A 23,124-nucleotide genomic window follows, 5' to 3' on the forward strand; every position below is an offset into this window, starting at 1 on the left:
CTTTTGCCTCAATTTGTAGACATGGGGAATAGAAGCAGGAGTAGAGCATAAGCCCACTGAATCCACTCCACTATCCAAAATTACAGCTGACTCCATTTCACTGTCTGCTCGTTGTATCCATTTGATTCTGAGAGTCAAACATCATCAATCCTAGCCTCTGTTATATCCAGAATTATATCTGTGGTGCATCTACAAACCCATAGGATTTAGAATTCTAAATATTCTCAATTTGAATGAAGATAGCTCTCCTCAATCCTAAATATTGGGTCCTTTATCTATGACTAAGCTCCTACATTCTAAGTTCCCCTGCTAGGTCAAAAGATCTACCCTGTCAAACTCCTTCAGAGAATTTGGACTTCATTTTTCTAAGCTGTACCCTGTTCATGTGGCTTACATATTGCTGAGGATTAGTCATTGTAACAGGCACAATATGCTTTATGCTGATTCCACCTCTCTCTTGGGTTAATTAACCAATCCTCCATCCATGTTAATACGTCTCCCCAGCTCCATGAGCCTTGATCTTCCTTATTAACTTTGTGTCACACCTCATCGAAAGGTATTTGAAAATTCAGGTATACGACATTATTGGTGCGTATTATCTGCCCTAACAGTCAGAAAACTCCTTTCAGTTTCCTGATTTTTTTTTTTCTAACCACCTTCAGACTTGTTACTAGATCCCAGCATTTTCTGATGACTGTTGCCATACAGATTAATGTCTTATTTCACTCTGGATGAAACGGTGTTATGTTGCTAAATTCCAATTTGGTGTTTTACCAAGGTGGAATAATCCACTATCTCTGAATCAACATTAAGGTGGGTAAGTTCCCAGATCCCAACCATATCTACGCCAAGTTACTGAGAGAGAGACAAGACGGGCGATCGCTGGGGCTTTGGCCGAGATCTTTCTATCCTCACTAGCCACTGGACAGGTGTTTTTAGATAAACACAGGAATATGCAAGAAATGAAATGATTTGGACCAAGAGCAGGCAGAAGGCATTGGTTTAACTCGGCGTCCTGTTCAACACAACATGGTGGGCGGAAGGGGGTTAAAATAGTATCAGAGATAATGGGAACTGCAGATGCTGGAGATTCCAAGATAATAAAATGTGAGGCTGGATGAACACAGCAGGCCAAGCAGCATTTGACACATCCCTCACACCCCGCCCCCGCCACAACCGCCCCAAGAGGATCCCCCTCGTTCTCACACACCACCCTACCAACCTCCGGATACAACGCATTATCCTCCGACACTTCCGCCATTTACAATCCGACCCCACCACCCAAGACATTTTTCCATCCCCACCCCTGTCTGCTTTCCGGAGAGACCACTCTCTCCGTGACTCCCTTGTTCGCTCCACACTGCCCTCCTACCCCACCACACCCGGCACCTTCCCCTGCAACCGCAGGAAATGCTACACTTGTCCCCACACCTCCTCCCTCACCCCCATCCCAGGCCCCAAGATGACATTCCACATTAAGCAGAGGTTCACCTGCACATCTGCCAATGTGGTATACTGCATCCACTGTACCCGGTGCAGCTTTCTCTACATTGGGGAAACCAAGCGGAGGCTTGGGGACCGCTTTGCAGAACACCTCCGCTCAGTTCGCAACAAACAACTGCACCTCCCAGTCGCAAACCATTTCCACTCCCCCTCCCATTCTCTTGATGACATGTCCATCATGGGCCTCCTGCACTGCCACAATGATGCCACCCGAAGGTTGCAGGAACAGCAACTCATATTCCGCCTGGGAACCCTGCAGCCATATGGTATCAATGTGGACTTCACCAGTTTCAAAATCTCCCCTTCCCCCACTGCATCCCTAAACCAGCCCAGTTCATCCCCTCCCCCCACTGCACCACACAACCAGCCCAGCTCTTCCCCCCCCACCCACTGCATCCCAAAACCAGTCCAACCTGTCTCTGCCTCCCTAACCGGTTCTTCCTCTCACCCATCCCTTCCTCCCACCCCAAGCCGCACCCCCAGCTACCTACTAACCTCATCCCACCTCCTTGACCTGTCCGTCTTCCCTGGACTGACCTATCCCCTCCCTACCTCCCCACCCACACCTTCTCCACCTATCTTCTTTACTCTCCATCTTCGGTCCGCCTCCCCCTCTCTCCCTATTTATTCCAGTTCCCTCCCCCCATCCCCCTCTCTGATGAAGGGTCTAGGCCCGAAACGTCAGCTTTTGTGCTCCTGAGATGTTGCTTGGCCTGCTGTGTTCATCCAGCCTCACATTTTATTATTATGGTGGGCGGAAGGGCCTGTTCCTGTGCTGTATTATGCTGCGTTCTAACAGCAGTCAGTCAGGTTACGGGAATTGCCCTGACTCAGGCACTGTGCGGAAGATACGCTGTTTCTGAAACCCAGAGCTCCACCTGCATCCACTGTGTTCCTGTAAATAACCCCCCTCGGTGCACCTCAGCACAGACGCCCATCCCTGATCCCACACTGTTACTGCAAATGCCCCCCTCAGCACAGATACCCCCACCCTGTTACTGTAAATGCCCCCCTCAGCACAGATACCCCCACCCTGTTACTGTAAATACCCCTCAGCACAGATACCCCCCACCCTGTTACTGTAAATACCTCTCAGCACAGATACCCCCCACCCTGTTACTGTAAATACCCCTCAGCAGATACCCCCCACCCTGTTACTGTAAATACCCCTCAGCACAGATACCCCCACCCTGTTACTGTAAATACCCCTCAGCACAGATACCCCCACCCTGTTACTGTAAATACCCCTCGGCACAGATACCCCCACCCTGTTACTGTAAATACCCCTCGGCACAGATACCCCCACCCTGTTACTGTAAATACCCCTCAGCACAGATACCCCCCACCCTGTTACTGTAAATACCCCCACTCTGTTACTGTAAATACCCCCACCCTGTTACTGTAAATACCCCTCAGCACAGATACCCCCCACCCTGTTACTGTAAATACCCCTCAGCACAGATACCCCCCACCCTGTTACTGTAAATACCCCTCAGCACAGATACCCCCACACCCTGTTACTGTAAATACCCCCTCAGCACAGATACCCCCCACCCTGTTACTGTAAATACCCCTCAGCACAGATACCCCCACACCCTGTTACTGTAAATACCCCTCAGCACAGATACCCCCCACCCTGTTACTGTAAATACCCCTCAGCACAGATACCCCCACACCCTGTTACTGTAAATACCCCCTCAGCACAGATACCCCCCACCCTGTTACTGTAAATACCCCTCAGCACAGATACCCCCACACCCTGTTACTGTAAATACCCCCTCAGCACAGATACCCCCCACCCTGTTACTGTAAATACCCCTCAGCACAGATACCCCCACACCCTGTTACTGTAAATACCCCCTCAGCACAGATACCCCCCACCCTGTTACTGTAAATACCCCCTCAGCACAGATACCCCCCACCCTGTTACTGTAAATACCCCTCAGCACAGATACCCCCACACCCTGTTACTGTAAATACCCCCTCAGCACAGATACCCCCCACCCTGTTACTGTAAATACCCCCTCAGCACAGATACCCCCCACCCTGTTACTGTAAATACCCCTCAGCACAGATACCCCCCACCCTGTTACTGTAAATACCCCTCAGCACAGATACCCCCACACCCTGTTACTGTAAATACCCCCTCAGCACAGATACCCCCCACCCTGTTACTGTAAATACCCCTCAGCACAGATACCCCCCACCCTGTTACTGTAAATACCCCTCAGCACAGATACCCCCCACCCTGTTACTGTAAATACCCCCTCAGCACAGATACCCCCCACCCTGTTACTGTAAATACCCCTCAGCACAGATACCCCCCACCCTGTTACTGTAAATACCCCTCAGCACAGATACCCCCACACCCTGTTACTGTAAATACCCCCTCAGCACAGATACCCCCCACCCTGTTACTGTAAATACCCCTCAGCACAGATACCCCCCACCCTGTTACTGTAAATACCCCTCAGCACAGATACCCCCCACCCTGTTACTGTAAATACCCCTCAGCACAGATACCCCCACACCCTGTTACTGTAAATACCCCCTCAGCACAGATACCCCCATCTCCACGGGGCAATGGTGACCCCTGACCCTGCCGACCAGTCCGCTCCAGCCCCTCCTCCCTTCCCGGGGATCCCTTCGTAGTGTCACAGCCAATAGGAGCCGGGCCGGTTTCGCCGGAAGTGCAAGGTTGTCTTTCCGGGGTCGGGATGGAGGCGCTGCGGAGGTTGCGACGGTTCGATGCTTATCCCAAAACCCTGGAGGATTTCCGAGTGAAAACCTGTGGAGGGGCCCTGGGTGAGGGGATCGGGGGGGTGTAGGGGGAAAGAGGGGACGGGGGGGGTGGTGCAGGGGGAAAGAGGGGACGGGGGGGGTGGTGTAGGGGGGACGGGGGGGGTGGTGTAGGGGGGACGGGGGGGGTGGTGCAGGGGGGTAGAGGGGACGGGGAGGTGGTGTGGGGGGGGTGGTGTAGGGGGGGCGGGGGGGGACGGGGGGGTGGTGTAGGGGGGGCGGGGGGGACGGGGGGGTGGTGTAGGGGGGGCGGGGGGGGTGGGGCGGGGGGGACGGGGGGGTGGTGTAGGGGGGGCGGGGGGGGTGGGGCGGGGGGGACGGGGGGGTGGTGTAGGGGGGGCGGGGGGGGTGGTGCAGGGGGGTAGAGGGGACGGGGAGGTGGTGTGGGGGGGGTGGTGTAGGGGGGGCGGGGGGGGACGGGGGGGTGGTGTAGGGGGGGCGGGGGGGACGGGGGGGTGGTGTAGGGGGGGCGGGGGGGGTGGGGCGGGGGGGACGGGGGGGTGGTGTAGGGGGGGCGGGGGGGGGGACGGGGGGGTGGTGTAGGGGGGGCGGGGGGGGGGACGGGGGGGTGGTGTAGGGGCGACGGGGGGGGTGGTGCAGGGGGGTAGAGGGGACGGGGAGGTGGTGTAGGGGGGGCGGGGGGGGTGGGGTAGAGGGGACGGGGAGGTGGGGTAGAGGGGACGGGGAGGTGGTGTAGGGGGGACGGGGGGGGTGGTGTAGGGGGGACGGGGGGGGTGGTGTAGGGGGGACGGGGGGGGTGGTGTAGGGGGGACGGGGGGGGTGGTGCAGGGGGGGACGGGGGGGTGGTGTAAGGGGGGCGGGGGGGTGGTGTAAGGGGGGCGGGGGGGTGGTGTAAGGGGGGCGGGGGGGGGTGGTGTAAGGGGGGCGGGGGGGGGTGGTGTAAGGGGGGCGGGGGGGGGTGGTGTAAGGGGGGCGGGGGGGTGGTGTAAGGGGGGCGGGGGGGGTGGTGCAGGGGGGACGGGGGGGGTGGTGCAGGGGGGACGGGGGGGGTGGTGCAGGGGGGTAGAGGGGACGTGGGGGGTGGGCCACGGAAGGAAGGAAGGAGAGTGTGAACGGGATGGGTGAGGGAGAGGAAGCGATATGTTAGAGCTCTGGCCTTGATGGTCATTGGGTTGTCTGTAGCTGCAGTGTCTTGACCCTCTCTTTCTCTTGTCCCACAGTGACGTTGGTCAGCAGTCTTATCATGTTGCTTCTGTTTTTCTCTGAACTCCAGTATTATCTCACAAAGGAGGTGAGTGTCACCTGTAAACGTCTACCCTCATCTGGCCCTCTACCTCTGTCTGATGTTATCACTGTTAGTTACTTGTTTCCTAAGTATTACTTTTGGAAATTATTTAACCGTAAGAATATGGATTGAATAATTTGCACTGAGTATCGAATAGAGCCAAGATCATTCTTTTAATTGTGGAGCCTTATGTGCGGATCACATTCAGTTGCTGGTAACTTTTTTCCCAGTTGTGCGAGATGCTGTGTAGTGGCCCCTTTTGTACTGTGTTGGAGAGTTCAAGAAACGTTTACACACCGTTGAAGGTGTAAGATCAATCCTTACCGTAGTTGAATTTGATTATAGCTGGACGACGAAGGGTACCCTGTCGGCCGTATCCCATGCCTGTCTTCTGAGGTAGGTCATTACGGTTTTTCACTGTGGCCCGTCAGAACTGGCAATTGATGTGCTGAACATTGTATCCTGCTCCTAAGAGGGCAAGCTTCAGATGTCAGTGCCATCCTCCTCATCTGAATGGATTCTGTGCACGCATAGCGCTTGTCCATAGGGGATTACTCTTTTAATATGCTTAGGATGAAAGCTAGAGAAGTGCAGCATTGTGAGGTTATGCATAGACTTGCGGTAGAGTGACGTGCCTATCCTTGACGGGAGCAGAGAAACTACACCATATTCTTCACAGCCTTCAAAACATCATTGTTGACAATGAGCACCTTGCCAGGATCTCCCGTGTGCTGCAACTTGTTGCCTTCAAACAGCCACCAACCCCCTAAACAGACCACTGTTCACAGAAAACTACCAAGCCTTCAGGACTACGTTGGCCACAACACCACACAACCCTCTGTGGCAACCTCTGCAAGACATGTCAGATCGTTAACATGGACACTACCATCACACGTGGGAACACCACCCACCAGGTGTGTGGCGGATATTCATGTGACTCGGCCAACATTATCTATCTCATACGCTTCAGGCAAGGATGCTCCAAGGCGTGGTATTTTGGCGAAAAATGCAGACACTATGACAACAGATGAATGGACATTGCGCAACAATTGCCAGACTGGGATGTTCCTTCCCGGGTGGATGTGGTCAATGACATTCGGCCTCGGATAAACATCCTCCAAGGTGGACTTCGATACACAACAATGCAGAGTTGCCGAGCAGAGGCTGATAACCAAGCTCCGTACCCATGAGGATGGCCTGAACCAGGATCTTGGGTTCATGTCGCGCTATAGGTGACCCCACCACACCTCTCTCTCTCTCTCTCTCTCTCTCTCGCTCTCTCTCTCTCTCGCTCTCTCTCTCTCTCGCTCTCTCTCTCTCGCTCTCTCTCTCTCTCCCACACACACGTGTAGCGTGAATTTGCATTTGCAGGTTTGTCATTGCAGATACATTCTATTTTGTTCAAAAAGCGCACAATTTGTAGACAGGCCATGTGGCATTTTATAAATTCCTACTTTGGAAATAAAACCAGTTTGATTCCAAGTTTATAGACAACCAGATTCTGAAAAGGTCTTCCCACCTAAAGTGCATTGTCTTACCTGGAGTATTACCTCTGGTATGCTGATAGAACCTTTAGTTATCTCAGGGCAGTGATTGAAAGAAATTCTGGAATTTGCATATTAATCCTTTCTAACTGGTTAAAGATTTAACAGCACCTTAGGTTTATTCAAGACATTCGCCTGAGTTCTATGACCCTTTGACCTTTGGTTATAAATTCTGTGTCTGATGCTGCCTGTCTCACTGACACCTGAAGAAGGAGCAAGACTCCGAATGTTGTGTCTTCAGATAAAGCTGTTGGACTATAACCTGGTGTCTAGGGAAGCTCGGGAGGAGATTGCAGAGCCTTTGGCTTTGATCTTTGTCATCATTGTTGACAGGAATATTGACAGAAGACTGGAGGATAGCAATTGTTGTCCCCTTGTTCAAGAAGGGGAGGAGGGACAATCCTGGTAATTACAGACCAGTTGTGGGTAAAGTGTTGGAAAGGATTATAAGACTTAGATGATTATAAGATTTATAATCATCTAGAAAGGAATAGTTTGATTAGAAATAGTCAACACAGTTTTGTGAAGGGTAGGTCGTGCCTCACAAACCTTATTGAGAAGGTGACCAAACAGGTAGATGAGGGTAAACCAGTTGATGCGGTGTATATGGGTTTTAGTAAAGCATTTGATAAGGTTCCCCATGGTAGGCTAGTGCAGAAAATACGGAGGCATGGGATTGAGGGTGATTTAGTGGTTTGGATCAGAAATTAGCTAGCTGTAAGATAGAGGATGGTTGATGGGAAATTTTTATCTTGAAGTTCAGTTACTAGTGGTGTACTGAAAGGATCTGTTTTGGGGCCACTGCTATTGTTATAAGTGGCCTGGATGAGGGCGTAGAAGGATGGGTTAGTAAATTTGCAGATGACACTAAAGTCGGTGGAGTTGTGGATAGTGTGGAAGGATGTTGCAGATTACAGAGGGACATAGATGAGCTGCAGAGATGGGCTCAGATGTCGCAAATGGAGTTTAAAGCGGAAAAGTGTGAGGTGATTCACTTTAGAAGGAGTAACAGGAATACAGAGTGCTGGACTAACGGTAAGATTCTTGGTAGTGTGGACGGGCAGAGAGATCTCTTGGGGCCGCAGCTGTTCACTTTATATATTAATGATCTGGATGAAGGGACTGGGGGCATTCTGGCGAAGTTTGCCGATGATACAAAGATAGGTGGACAGGCAGGTTGTACTGAGGAGGTGGGGAAGCTGCAGAAAGATTTATACAGTTTAGGAGAGTGGTCCAGGTAATGGCTGATGAAATTCAATGTGAGTAAATGTGAGGTTTTGCACTTGGAAAAAAGAATACAGGCATGGACTATTTTCTAAATGGTGAGAAAATTCGCAAAGCAGAAGTACAAAGGGATCTGGGAGTGTTGATCCAGGATTCTCTAAAGGTTAACTTGCATGTAGAGTCCATGATTAAGAAAGTGAATGTAATGTTGTTGTTTATCTCAAGAGGGTTGGAATATAAAAGCAACGATGTACTTCTGAGGCTTTATAAAGCTCTAGTTAGGCCCCATTTGGAATACTGTGTCCAATTTTGGGCCCCACACCTCAGGAAGGACGTACTGGCGCTGGAGCATGTCCAGCAGAGATTCTCACGGATGATCCCTGGAGTGGTAGGCCTAACATACGATGAACAGCTAAGGATCCTGGGATTGTATTCATTAGAGTTTAGAAGTTTGAGGGGAGATCTAATAGAAACTTACAAGATAATGCATGGCTTAGAAAGATTGGACGCTGGGAAGACTAGGACCCATGGGCACAGCCTTAGAATTAGAGGGGGTAAATTTAGAATGGAAATGAGACATTTCTTCAGCCAGAGAGTGGTGGGCCTGTGGAATTCATTGCCACGGAGTGCAGTGGAGGCCGGGACGTTGGATGTCTTCAAGGCAGAGATTGATAAATTCTTGATTTCTCGGAGAATTAAGGGTTACAGTGCGGGGAAGTGGAGTTGAAATGCCCATCAGCCATGATTAAATGGTGGAGTGGACCTGATGGCCCGAATGGCCTTACTCCCACTCTGACGTCTTATGGTCTTATCTTGGTGTCCATGTGCAGAGATCCCTGAAAGTTGCCACCCAGGTTGATAGGGTTGTTAAGAAGGCATACGGTATGTTAGATTTTATTGGTAAAGGGATTGAATTTTGGAGCCATGAGGTCATGTTGCAGCTGTACGAGAGTCTGGTGCAGCCGCACTTGGAGTATTGCATACACTTCTGGTCGCCGCATTATAGGAAGGATGTGGAAGCATTGAAAAGGGTGCAGAGGAGAGTTACCAGGATGTTGATTTAATTTACCAGATTTCAACAGTCCTTGGATAAGCATCTGGATAATGATGGGATAGTGTAGGGGGAGGGGCTTAGATTAGTTCACAGGTCAGCACAACATCGAGGACCGAAGGGCCTGCTCTGCGCTGTATTGTACTATGTTCTATGTTGCCTGCTCTGGAGGTAAGGTCTAATGACGAAAGCCTGAGGCTGTTTTTTTTAGAGAGAAGCAGGTTGAGGCGACTTAATCGAGACATACAAGATGATCTGAGGATTAGATAGGGTGGACAGTGAGAGCCTTTTTCCTCGGATGGTGATGGCTATCACGAGGGGGTGTAGCTTTAAATTGAAGGATGATAGATACAGGACAGATGTCAGAGGTAGGTTCTTTACTCAGAGAGTAGTAAGGGCGTGGAATGCCCTGCCTGCAACAGTAGGAGACTCGCCAACTTTAAGGGCATTTAAATGGTCAGTGGATAAACATGTGGATGATAACGGAATAGTGTCGGTTAGATGGGCTTCAGGTTGGATTCACAGGTTGGCGCAACATCGAGGGCCGAAGGGCCTGTACGACGCTGTAATGTTCTATGTTCCCTGGTATTTAATGTACGCAGGTATCACCTTTAATTGCGTGGAAATCAAATACAAGTAATCTTGTTAATAGGTGATTTAAACTGTCCTGTGATTATACCCCTCACCCTCTCTCTCCGTGATGATGTTGCTAATATTTTCCTTCCTTCTCCAGATTCATCCAGAGCTCTACGTCGATACATCGCGAGGTGAAAAGCTAAAAATCAATATTGACACCATTTTCCCACACATGCCCTGCGCTTGTAAGTACTAATGCAAGTTCTAAAATATACTTTCCATCTCCTTGTCTTTTCTTTCACTGCTTTTCTTCGCCATTTCTTTTGAAATAAAGACCAACTCTTCCACCCCTCTGTCGCCACTGTGATCTCTTCGTTTTCATACCTTTCCCTTGTGAATTGGTCCCATTCTTATAGAATCATAACTTCCCTACAGTTTAAAAGCAGGCCATTTGGCCCAACGAGTCCACACATACCCTGCAAATAACATCCCTCCCAGACACACCCCATTTCCCATAGCTAACCCACATAGCCTGCACATCCCTGAACACTATGGCCAATTTAACATGGCGTATCCACCCTAACTTGCACATCGTTGGACTGTGAGAGGAAAGCAGACCACCCAGTGGAAACCCACGCAGACACGGGGAGAATGTGCAAACTCCACACAGGCAGTTACCCGAGGGTGGAATTGAATCTGAATCCTTGACGCTGTGAGGCAGCAGTGCTAACCTTGGAGCCACCGTGCCGCCCGAAAATCCTTAATGTGTGTTCCTGTGCTTTCATCAGCTTTGTGTTTCTTTTCAAATCTCCTTTATGTCTGCAGGCTTTTGTTATCATCACTCCCTCTCCTTCCCACTGGCTCACTTTCTGGTTGCTGGTACATTTACCCTGGGATCTTTATAGAAGCATTATGTAAAGCAAGTTGTTCTCTGAGCTTGCTTTCTGATATGTGATGGTGGCAGGTTGTATTGAGCCACAACCAACTCCAGAGGTAATCTGTCATCTGTCACTGACTGCAGTGAGCCAAGAAGGGTAGGACAACACTGAGCACCCTGAACTGAGTCTTTCATACCTCTTCCCCCTCCACTGCCCCGTGACCAAAAACAGATTCCAAGGTGGCATTGCATTAAAAAAAATGTCAAAATGGTAAGAGCTGTCCCTTCAGGACGTATGTGCCTTGATGTGTGTGTTATGTTTCAGTGTTAATGGTGATGCTCCATGTCCACTGACAGATCTAAGCATCGATGCGATGGATGTGGCTGGGGAGCAGCAGCTCGATGTGGAGCACAATCTGTTCAAAAAGAGACTGGACCTGGTTGGCAATGTAGTCAGTCCAGAGGTGGAGAAGCACGGTAAGCAAGGACTGACGGGGAGCAGAGATGACTGCGACCTGTGCACATAGTTTTTTAACGTGGAGTTACAATATAACTGTTCAGATGGATGCAATGGGAACATTAATCTCTGCTAAGGATCTGTGTAAATGTTGACGTGACATGTTTGGGGTTCTAAAATAAGCTAGGTGTTGAAAAGAGAACTGTATATCTATATTTCTAACTGTTTCTGTAACTCTATTTCTATCCATTTCCCATATCGCTCGGTGATTCCATGAGAGCCAATGATCCACAACGCTTTGTATTTTTTTTATTCATTCACGGGGTGAGGGTGTCACTGGCTAAGCAGCATTTATTGCCAATCCCTAATTGCCCAGAGGGCAGTTAAGAGTCAGCCAGATTGCTGTGGGTCTGGAGTCACATGTAAGCCGGACCAGGTAGGGATGGTAGTTTCCTTTCCTAAAGGACATTAGTGAATTAGATGGGTTTTCCCGACAACCGACAATAGATTCATGGTCATCATTAGACTCTTAAATCCAGATTGAATTAATTTTTGAATTCAAATACCACCATCTACTGTGGCAGGATTCGAACCTGAGTCCCCAGAACATTATCTGGGTCTCTGGATTAGCAGTCCAGTGATAATACCACTAGGCTGTAGCCTCCCCTACTACATCAATGTGCCATTATGAGAACCTAATGTCTCAGATTTTCTTCCAAATGATTGCTCAGCATTTATGAAGCCAGTATGTAATTCATCAGCTATTCATCGAGGTTTAAGGGTAGCATTTGATCCAGTCCTATCTTCAGTCTGTGCTCATACACACTCCCTGGAGGTATTGACCATTCTGGGACTGGGTCTAATTTAAAATCAATCCAGTATTGCCCTGACTCTGGCCAAGTAACTAAACATGAATCAAAACCAGAATGTTATGCTCTGTCTGCCTCAGGATAACTTTGGAACTACTCTCTGATCCTTTGGAATTAAGGGTCATGCTGCACTTCTTTCACATTTGTTTCAATTGAGTTCTGGCTGTAATCCGTAAATTCCTGATTAATTTCCTGTGATGGTTAATAATGGTAGTCTGGTAGGTAATTTTACATTGTTGAGTGGTGGCACATCTTTGTTTCATTCTGTTGTCTCCCCCAAGTGTTTCTTCTACCTTGGTCCATGCCTCATGTATTTCTTCATTCGTATATTCAAGTTGGAGATTGATATTGGATAAAAAGGAAGCAAGTCACAGACAGACAGGACCAAATAGCGTAACTCAGGTGGAAGATCTTATTGAATGGCAGAGTAACCCAATGGTCAATTGCTGCTTCTATTTTTGATTCTCTTTGAGTCTGTTCCATGTGCCATCTCTCTTGTAGAATAATTTGGCCCATTGAATCGATGCTGGCTCCCCAAAACAATCCAGTCAGCCACAATCCCTCTGGACTCCGTCCCATAGTCTCAGCACATTAATTTCTCTGAAGTGCCTATCCATTTTCCCTTTGAAATCATTGAAGGTTTCAGCTCCCAGGCAGTGTTCCAGGTCATTACCAGTCGCTGTGTAAAAATGCTGTTCGTCACATCCCTGCCCAGCATCACTTGACCAAAAACCTTAAATCTATATTTCCTGGTCCTTATACCACCAACTGGTGGAGCAACTTTTCTTTGTCTAACTAATCCATCATAATCTCATACACTTCAGTTAAATCTCTCTTTAATCTTCTTTGCTCCAAGGAGAACCGCCCCAACTTCTCCTTAGAACCCTATCGCTAAAATCCTACTTGCCTGGAACCATTCTGGTAAATCTCTCAAGTACTCTTGGGGATCTTCCGTTCTTTGTAAAGTGCAGTGACCAGACCTGGATGCAGCACTAATTGGCCTAACAGCTTTATGTAGGTTCAGCTGCTGTCTTTCAATGTGTCTTCCTCCCGTTTCTCTCTGTCTCTGCATTCCATATTGTTGCTTTTTGCTCTCTTTCCCCCTGTTCCATATGTTATTTCTCTCTCCCAATATGTACTTTATGTGCTGTGCCTCTCTAGATCTGGGTCTGTATTCTGTGTCCGCTGTCTCCAGACCCACGTTTTGTGTTTTGTTTTCCCCCTTCTCCCTTGCTGAGCCCATATTCCTTGTGTTGTCTCTATCTGTTTCAGAGTTGGGAAAACAGGAGGAGGTGTTCAATTCCACAAAGCTGGACCCAGACCGATGTGAGAGCTGTTATGGGGCAGAATCTGAGGACATGAAGTGAGTGGCACTGATCAGTTCTCGGCATAGTTTGAATGAAAGGAAGCCTTCTTTGAGCTGAAACCCAAAAGGATCACAGCTCCAGACCCTGGGGTCAAGGGGAGTTACAGCACACCCAGGTTGGGAAGGAACATTACCATGTTAACCAGCCCCCCTCAATTACCATCCTGCACTCCCCGGTATCAGACAATGTGATAGTGCTTTGCTATGTTTCCTTCAGTTGATACCCGCCAACTGCACCTGTCACTGTTCTGTCACTCCCCAGTTAGACCCACTTCACTGATCTTTCTCCTTCACTGTGCATCGGCTTCTGTGTCCAATTCCCCTTTTGGAAGTTCTTGAATCTCTCTCTACCACATTCTGAGGTGGTGATTTTAAGATTGTTTTCCTTCTATTTTGCCAATTACTTATCCCTGTTCTTTGGTTACTGACCCTCCAATCAGTAAAATCAATGTCTGTCTTCTTATCAAAACCCCTCAGAATTTTGAACACCTTTATGAAATCTCCATGAATCTCCTTTGCTGTCAGGAAAATAGTCCCAAAGCGTTTAGTCTGTCAGTGTAACTCATTGGGACTGTTTTGATAAATCTTGTAGCCTGAATACTGAAGACCAACTTTTAATGTATATTAAGAAGAACAATTGTCCCAACATTGAGGTTGAGGGATACCACTTTCCCCCAGTCTATGAAGCAGGTTTTTACTCTAACCCTGGAATCTGAAAAACAGCTCTCAACTTCACACTCCACTTTCTGTCTCTTGACCAAGTGTTTATTTGTGATAGCACTGTTGTTTCGTTTTGCTAACAAGTCTAATATGTCACACATATTAGCACACACTGCTGTCATTGGCCATTGTTAGTTCTTTGGCCATCCCTAAATGTCCTGGAGAATGTGGTGGTGAGCTACTTTTATGAGCCAATGCAGTCCATGCTTTGCATTGTCCACTGACTTTGAAGTTGTGCTCCCTGTTCCCAAGTCCAAGTGATGTTTAATATAACAAAAAAGCATCCGAATATTGACTTCTGGACTCCTGTACCCCTCCCCAAGTCAGAACAATATTTGTTCACCAAACTGTCTATTCCCTTAGCCAATCCTGTTCCAAGTCGCCATCATCCATTTGGTCCTGTTTGCTTTAGTCTGAGTAAATCTGTATGTATTACTTTATTTAAACCTGTTCTGAAAGTCTACATATATATAAAACATCTGCTTGTCACTCAGTGACAAGCCGTATCCTTCATGAAGACAGATGCAGTGATCTGCCCAAATGATGTTCTGGAATGTGCCCCAGGGGAATTGGAGAGAGATATCCCCCTCCACCTGGAACTGCTGATTTGCAAACTCTGGCTATTGAGAACTCTTGTGTCATTACTTCCCTGTGCAACAGATACCTAGAGTAACGCATGCTGATTGGTCCATATAGATGCTGCAACACGTGTGCTGATGTACGTGAGGCCTACAGACGGAAAGGCTGGGCATTTAAGAATGTAGACACCATTGAGCAATGCATGAGGGAAGGATTCACTCAGAAGCTGCAGGAACAGAAGAATGAGGGCTGCCAGGTGTATGGATTCCTGGAGGTCAATAAAGTGAGTCTGCGGTTGAATGTTGGATTCCAGGGATAGTGGTTGTGGTAAGACATTGGTTATCGGTGACAATTTTTGTGGTGTCTGTGGTTAGCTGTTGGTTATTGGCAATGGGAGGGGTCTGTCGTTAGATGCCCATTGCATGTTTTTAAACTGATTCCTATCTTTTCATTTCTTGTTAGGTGGCGGGGAATTTCCATTTTGCTCCTGGAAAAAGTTTTCAGCAGTCACATGTCCATGGTAAGAGAGAGTATTGAATCCTCCCAAAGGGATTTTGGGTCAAAAATGTGAGTGGGTATGTTTGTAAAGGGCTGGGGGCTGGGGTAAAGTTTGGAAGGGGGGTTTGAAACAATTATTCAAGGAAGGGCAACAAATTACAGCTATTGACTGCCTCAAGAAAGTATCCCAAGGAGCTTTACAGCATTGCAACACCTGAAGCACATGAGCCAAAGGAGGATGAATTCAAAACAACCCAAATCAAGGATTAGCAAGAGAATTTCAGAGCCTTAGGCTGGTAAGCATGTTGATCAATGTATAGCAATTAAAATTGCTAATACACCAGAGGCTGGGCTTGAAGGAACGTTGAGTGTTGTCAGTTCAGAAGAGAAATGAGAGATAAAAGGGGCTGTACTGTGAATGTATTTGAACACAAAGCTGAGTTTTATCAAATTGTGTCGTCATTAGTTTGTGAGCTTGTGTAGGTCAATGAGCTCGGGGAATGGGACAACAGGACTCTAAGGGCTAGCATATGAGCACAAATGAGGATATTACAAGGTGAACTTAGCTGGGGTTAGGGATGAACATTTTACAAAAATTGAACCTTGATAGTGGATTGTGTGGATTTGGAATCTGTGCTCATGGTCAGATAGATTGCATTGTCTAGTTCAGCCTCTCAGTACCAGATTGAGGGGAGAATCAGCATCTATTGAACAGACTTTGTGCTGGACACTGAAGACAATGACTTTCTCAACACTTAATTTGGAAATGTCTGACCTGGTATTGCACGTCATGAGAATGAGAAATGAGATGGAGAAGGGGTCAAGAGAAGTCATGCTGAGCTACAGCTGGCTGATGTCAGCGTACATTGGAATCTGGTGTGCTTTTGGAGGAGATGAGGAGAAATGTCTTTACCCAGAGAGTGGGAAACCCATGGAATACGGTTGAGGCCAAAATATTGAATGTTATCAAGAGGAGTTAGATGTAATTCTTAGGACTAAAGGAATCAAAGGGTATGGGGTGAAAGCAGGAACAGGGAACGAAAGGTCAGCCCATGATAAGATAGAATTGCTGGGCTGAATGGCCCACTCCTGCTATTTTCTATGTTTCATATAGCTGCCAGGCATATGTCAATGAGGAATGACAGGGGCCAAAGGATTTGTCTTGAAGGATATCAGCAGTTACTGAGGGAAACCATAGCAAGACATTTTCTGGCTGTGACTGAATAGAAAATAAGGGGCAGCTGAGAACAGTCCCACCAGCTGAGGGTTGGTCTGAACACATTCATATGTTGCAGACAGGATGAGAAAGGGTAATTTATATAGTCGTGTAGGATTCCAACAGAGCCGTTTGATACTGTGGCAAGGACAGAATCAGGCGAGGTCAGGGAAAAATGGATTTGGATTAATGAGATGACAATACAGTGAAAGACCGGAGATGAAGGGGAAGCTGATGATGGGCTGGTAATTTGCGAGAACAGAAGGTCATTGATGGATGTTTGAAGAGACAGGTGGTGATGGCATAATATTTAAGAAAGGGATAGTATTTGAGCAAAGAGAACTGTTGACAATATTGATTAACATGGGCAGTAGGAGGGGAGAGTTTCAGGGCTAAGACAGGGCAGTTTTGGTTAACATCTGTTCCTGTGGGTTATTGGAAGGGAGGGACCAACAAAAAGCTGAACTAATGTTTTCTGTCCTTATAACTAAGGACCCCAGAATTAGGGGCAACTTTCAAGCAGAGGGTGGTGTGAATATGGAATGAATTGCCAGAGGAAGTGGAGGAGTCTGGTACAATTCAACATTTAAAAGGCATCTGCATGGGTACATGAATAGGAAGGGTTCAAAGGGATATGGGCCAAATGCTGGCAAATGGGATGAGGTTAATTTAGATATCTGGTCGGTATGGACGAGTTGGACTAAAGGGTCTGTTTTAGTGCTGTACATCTCCATGCGTGTATGATAGTGGATAGTGGAGTGGCAGGTTTACAAAGACAACTTACAGCGAAGTGGCGCCAGTCATTGTCTTTGCATTCTTGACCAATCCTGAAGTACTGAATAGCTTTAGCAGAACCAAAGTGTTACATGTCCAGCCAGATCTCTTGCTAAATGGCCACGCCAGTTACCCACCTTGCTTCCAAAACTCTGTTCTCTTAGACTTTAGGGAGTGGAGATGGTAGCAGAGTAGCAAGCAAATTTAAAAAGAACAGATGTTTAACTGGGGACAAGCATCAGGTGAGGGTGCGATTGAACCTATCAACAGCCACAAGTAAAGCTTCAAATGGTGAGCTAAAGGCTGAGAACTAGAACTATTTTCCTCAGATTTCACACATGAGGAACTGAATTGGAAACAGAAAACTGCAGAATGATCTGTGGGGAAGGATGATCTTATCTGTGATACAGACTAATTGTGGACTCAGCAAAAGCTCTGTCTGATTCTGAATGTTTTCCAGTATTTTTACACCTGCGCAAATCTACCTGCATTCTCCGAGATACCGTTGAATTTTCTGTTTAATGCCCAATGATGCTTCTCTACTTTTAAAAATTGTTTCTTTTCTTCCTTGCAGTCCATGCTGTTGAGAGTAAGTGACTAATTCTCGATTCTGTTCCCTCTATGTGCCTTTAATAGTTCTCCACATCTTAAAACCTGATTTGCTGATATGCCTGTTAAACACTATCTTCTGCTGAAGCCCATTTGCTCTGTCTAGTTCCTCGCCATGCTTTGCATTAATTATGACCATGTTGCATGGCTCTGTAGAATGTAATGGGATTTCAGTAAACCAAATGGACAAGTGCGTGAATTCTCTGAGTCACTGACTTGAAAATCACCATTATGAACGTCAACAATTCTGTCCTGCAAACTAACAAGATTACTTATGTAATACTGTAGTTCTGGGACACATCTGCTCATGTATAACACTGGGGTACAGTACTGGTGGGAACAGATATGTTGTGGTCTAACACTGGGGTACAGTACAAGTGGAGATGAGTGTGCCATGATATAATCCTGTGGTGCTATACTAGTGAGGATAAGTCTATCACTAAGGCATAGGTACAAGACTGGTGGAGACCAGTCTGCCACTATCTAAGGAAAGATGTGCTGGCCTTGGAAGGGGTCCAGAAGTGGTTTACAACCATGATCCTGAGGATGAAGGGCTTGTCATGTGAGGAGCGTTTAAGGACTCTAGGTCTGTACTAGATGGGGTTTAGACAGATGACTTGGTATCTGATTTAAATGTACAGAATACAGAGAAGCCTGGAAAAAGTGGACATGGAGAAGACTGGTTCCACTAGTAGGAGAGACTTTGGCCAAAGGGCACAACCCAAAAGTGAAGGGATGACCCTTTAGAACTGAGATGAAGAATTTCTTCAGGAAGTGGGTGTTGAATCTGTGGCTGTCATTGCAACAGAGGACTGTTCTGGCCAAGTCACTAAGTGTGTTTAAGACAGAGATAGATAGTTTCGTGATTTGAAAGGGGATCAAGGATTATGGGGAAAAGGCAGGAAAATGGGGTTGAGAAATGTATCAGCCATCAAAGGGTGGAGCAGACTTGCTGGGCTTAATGGCCTAATTCTGCTCTTATATCTCTGGTCTTGTGGCCTTTTAACACAATTACAGTACTGGTGGTTACAGGTCTGTTGTGAATCATACTGGGATACAGTACTGGTAGGTACAAGTTACATTGGAAATGGTATTTCTGTAAGATGTTAAATTAACGTCAAATCTATATTTTTCATTCATTCCAATAATGAATGTCGCTGATTGGGCCAGTTTTTAATGCCTGTCCCCAGCTGTTCTTGAGAAGGTAGTGGTCAGCTAACTTCTTGAACTGTTGTACTCCATGTGGTACCAGTACGCCCACAGTGCTGTTCAGGAATTGCAGGATTTTGACCCAGCAACAGTGAAAGAAAGGTAATATATTTCCAACTCAGGATGGTGAGTGGTTTGGAGGGGAATTTGCAGGGGACGGTGTTCCAATGTATCTGCTCTCCTTGACCTCTTAGATGGAAGTTGGTTGTGGGTTTGGCAAGTGCCAAGTCATGAGTCTTGCCAAGTTTTTGCAGGACATCTTATGGATAGTACAGTGATAATGGGAACTGCAGATGCTGGGGAATCCAAGATAACAAAGTGTGAAGCTGGGTGAACACAGCAGGTCAAGCAGCATCTCAGGAGCTCCTGAGATGCTGCTTGGCCTGCTGTGTTCATCCAGCTTCACACTTTGTTATTATGGATAGTACACACTGCTGCCACGAAGTGACAACAGTAGAGGGAGTGGATGCTTATGAATATGGTGTCAGTTAAGTGGGCTGCTTTGTCCTGGATGGTGTTGAGCTTCTTGAGCGTTGTTATAGCTGCCCCCATCCAGGCAAGTGGGGAGTATTCATCACACTCCTGACTTGTGCCTTGCAGATGGTGGACAGGCTTTGGGGATTCGGGAGATAAATTAGCCACTGCAGGATTCCTAGCGTCTGACCTGTTCTTTTGTATTACTACTCTAAGCCGCTGAGCATTAGTGCCCTATGGACCTCTGTATCTGAAAGAGAACTGGGGGTGCTCGAAATCAGAAATAAACACAAAAATTGCTGGGAAAACTCAGCAGGTCTGGCAGCGTCAGCGAACCACAGAGTTAATGTTTCAGGTCCAGTAACTTTCTTCTAAAGAAAAAGAGTTCTTTCCACAGACCTGCTATTTGTAAACACACTTTCTCTGAATATTTACACCTGGGCATGGAGATGGACAGCCAGAATCTGATTAACTGTGCAGAAGATTTAATTACAATTCTTGTGTTTTATAGATTATATCTTTTATTCCTAGTCATTCACATTTTTTCCTTGGGATGTGGGTATCACTGGCGAGGCTAGCATTTATTACCCATTCCTAATTGTTTTGAGGTGGTGATGGTGAGCTGCCTTCTTGAACCACTGCAGTTGATGTGTAGGTACACCCACGATACAGTAAGGGTTTGATCTCCAGGATTTTGACTCAGCAGCTTTTGGTCTCCTGTAACTGCAACATCATCCTTTGTGCTGAATTTGTCATCAGCCAGTGGAAAGTTTTCCATCATTGACTTCAGTTTAATACATTGGGCAATATTACTCACTGTTGCCTCTGGAATTCAATTATTTTCCTCTACGTTTGGATTGAAGTATGGCTGTAATGAGGTCTGGAGCTAACTGGTTGTGGCAAAACCCATTGAACATCTTGAATACACCTGCTTGAATCCTCTTTTCATCACTGCCAATCACAATTAACTGTGGACTGGTGGGGAAGTGATTGGCAAATAGGAATTGTCCTGCTTTTTGCACACATGTCATTTGTGGGCAGTTTTCTACGTTTTGGTGGTTGCTGATGTTATGGCTGTTCTGGAATATGTTGACTCGAAGTACAGCTAGTTAATGGGCACCTATCTTTACTATAGCTAGGATTAAGTTCAGGCCCATAGCCATTTCCTGCTATCATGTGGATTGAAGAGAATTTGGTGGAGACTGACATCTGAGATGGTGTGCAGCTCAGGAAAGGCCAAGATGTATCTTCATCTCAACTGGTGACGATTGTAAATACCATAACCATGTCTTTTTGCACTGGCTTGCTGACATTCCTGTCAAGGAGAGGATGTTCCATTGAACCATGGTTAATCCTTCTGCTTAATGGTGATGTGAGGAATATGTGTGGTTCAATATTCTATTGCGCTGACGACCTCTGGTGCCTTGTGGATGTGCACTTTGTTAGATCTGTTCTGAATCTATCCTATTTAGCACATTGTCATAATGAGGATGCCCTCCATCATATCCCAATGTGATTTTATTTGTTTATTTTCTGATTCTGTTGCTTGATTAGTCCATGGGTCAGTTCTCTGAAATTTGACACAAGGCAGGGTGCCCCTTTGTTATGTCTGATGCTCAGGTTGATGCTGGGTATTCATCTTGTATCATTCTTTTAGGTTGTAATAGTGGTTTGGTACAACTGAGTGAGAATTAAAGGTTGCATTTCTGTGGGTCTGGTGTCATACATGGACCCTACCTGGTACAAACATGAGATTTCTGTCTATGAAGGGATTTGCTGAAGGAGAACTGTAGATATATGGTCACCGTTACTTACACTACATTTCTATTCCAGAATTATTCAATTAACTGAATTTAAATTCCCCAGCTCCCATGGCAGAATTTGAACTTGTGCCTGGATTGTTACCCCTGGCTATTGGTTTAGTAGTTTACTAAAAGCACCTCTATGCAACTATTTCCACTGTAAATTTTTTTTTAAGAAGTCATGTTATTAACTCCTGTTTCTAATTGTTTTCTCCCCTTTTTCTGTCAGTTCATGACCTGCAAACTTTTGGATTGGACAATGTAGGTATTACTGCAATCTCGTGGAATGCTTTTTATTAAACTATTAAATACTGATTCATGTTTCACCTTGGACTGTTAAATCTCAACTCAGATTAGACTAGTACAATATTTCTTTTGCTATGTGATGAAATTTAAAAACATTTAAAAAGGTTTAAACTGTCTGTACAAGTAGCACAGATGGAAGCAGAAAGTTGCAAAAGGACACATGACTTTTTTAAACATGGCAAAGTGAAAGATCATTCATTTTGGATCAAAAATGAAGTCAAGGTGCAGATGATCTGGGATTACGATCAGGTTAATTTTTAGAATGGTGAAGGAGACCCTCACACATCAAGCTGTCAGCTTTTATCTAATGTCTCGAACTCAATACCACCTGTGCAGGGTGACATGGTGGCTCAGTGGTTAGCACTGCTGCCTCATTCTGCCAGGGATTCGAGTTTGATTCCAGCTTTGGGTGACTGTCTGTGTGGAGTTTGCACATACTTGCCCCATGTCTGTGTGGGTTTCCTCCAGTAGCTGTGGTTTCTTCCCACCGTTCAAAGATGTGCAGGTTAGGCACATTGGCTATGTTAAATTGCCCAAAGTGTTGAGGGATGTGCAAGCTAGGTAGATTAGCCATGGGAAATGGGGGATCAGAGGGACAAGGTAGAGGGTGGAATGTTCTTCAGAGGGTTGATGTGAACTTTGGGCCAAACGGCCTGCTTCCACACTGTACAGAGATTCTATGATTGGCTTTTGAGAATTCTTTTCAAACAGAGTATACAGTTGATGATATGGAATGAAGAATCACTGCTTGTGACATGCTTCACACCTGTATGTCATCAATTCAATACTGGAATTTACTCACTATTCTTGAACAACTTGCATTAAATACCACATTCCAGGATGTTTCACAGGAGGTGACTTTTGAACAGAATTGATACCAAGCCACCTGTCATTAGGCAGGAATCCAAAAAATCTTAAGTGCTAAGTTTATGGGGGAATTCCAGAGCTTAAAGCCTAACCACCTAAAGTCGAGTCTGCAGTTGATACAGTGATTAAATGGAGCGCTATACAGGTTTATGGGATATTCACTGGGACACATCTAGAAAAGCATCCTGTTGTGAAATATATTTTTTGAGCAACTTCTCTTCCCCTTCAGATAAACATGACTCATTATATCAGACACCTCTCCTTTGGGAGCGACTATCCAGGAATCGTGAATCCTCTGGATGGAAGTAATATCACAGCACAACAAGGTAAGTGGGACAGTCTTACAGGAAAACACAAGGTTGCACTGAAAGAATACCATTTGCAAATTTAAGACTCTTGTTTCAAGTCACAAAATCCACACTATAATGTTCCTTATTATTATATCATTGAAAATTCAGTTTACTGAAGGTTAAATAGATAGCAGTATGACTTTGGGTATTGCTACCCCACTTGACCTTAAAGTTGCTGATTCATTCACCAGGAATAAGTCATCACTTC

The 23,124-nt window shown here is 46.4% G+C and overlaps 1 protein-coding gene across 3 annotated transcripts in view; it reads left to right on the forward strand.

The window, feature by feature from the left end:
* The first annotated feature begins 4,201 nt into the window (after nucleotides 1–4,201).
* The window catches only part of ergic3 (ERGIC and golgi 3), a 37,716-nt gene continuing 18,793 nt past the window's right edge, over nucleotides 4,202–23,124 (forward strand). For 2 of the 3 annotated variants that reach the window (XM_059652676.1, XM_059652678.1), the window contains exons 1-10: nucleotides 4,202–4,308; nucleotides 5,484–5,554; nucleotides 10,101–10,188; nucleotides 11,178–11,297; nucleotides 13,419–13,509; nucleotides 14,929–15,094; nucleotides 15,274–15,331; nucleotides 17,874–17,888; nucleotides 21,623–21,654; nucleotides 22,796–22,892. In XM_059652676.1, the coding sequence (XP_059508659.1) occupies nucleotides 4,221–4,308; nucleotides 5,484–5,554; nucleotides 10,101–10,188; nucleotides 11,178–11,297; nucleotides 13,419–13,509; nucleotides 14,929–15,094; nucleotides 15,274–15,331; nucleotides 17,874–17,888; nucleotides 21,623–21,654; nucleotides 22,796–22,892 (826 nt within the window). In that variant the 5' untranslated portion in view covers nucleotides 4,202–4,220. The remainder of the gene's footprint in view (nucleotides 4,309–5,483; nucleotides 5,555–10,100; nucleotides 10,189–11,177; nucleotides 11,298–13,418; nucleotides 13,510–14,928; nucleotides 15,095–15,273; nucleotides 15,332–17,873; nucleotides 17,889–21,622; nucleotides 21,655–22,795; nucleotides 22,893–23,124) is intronic. The other variant, XM_059652677.1, reaches the window with a different exon arrangement.

This window comes from Stegostoma tigrinum, chromosome 19 (assembly GCF_030684315.1).
Source record: "Stegostoma tigrinum isolate sSteTig4 chromosome 19, sSteTig4.hap1, whole genome shotgun sequence".
Classification (NCBI taxonomy): Eukaryota; Metazoa; Chordata; class Chondrichthyes; order Orectolobiformes; family Stegostomatidae; genus Stegostoma; species Stegostoma tigrinum.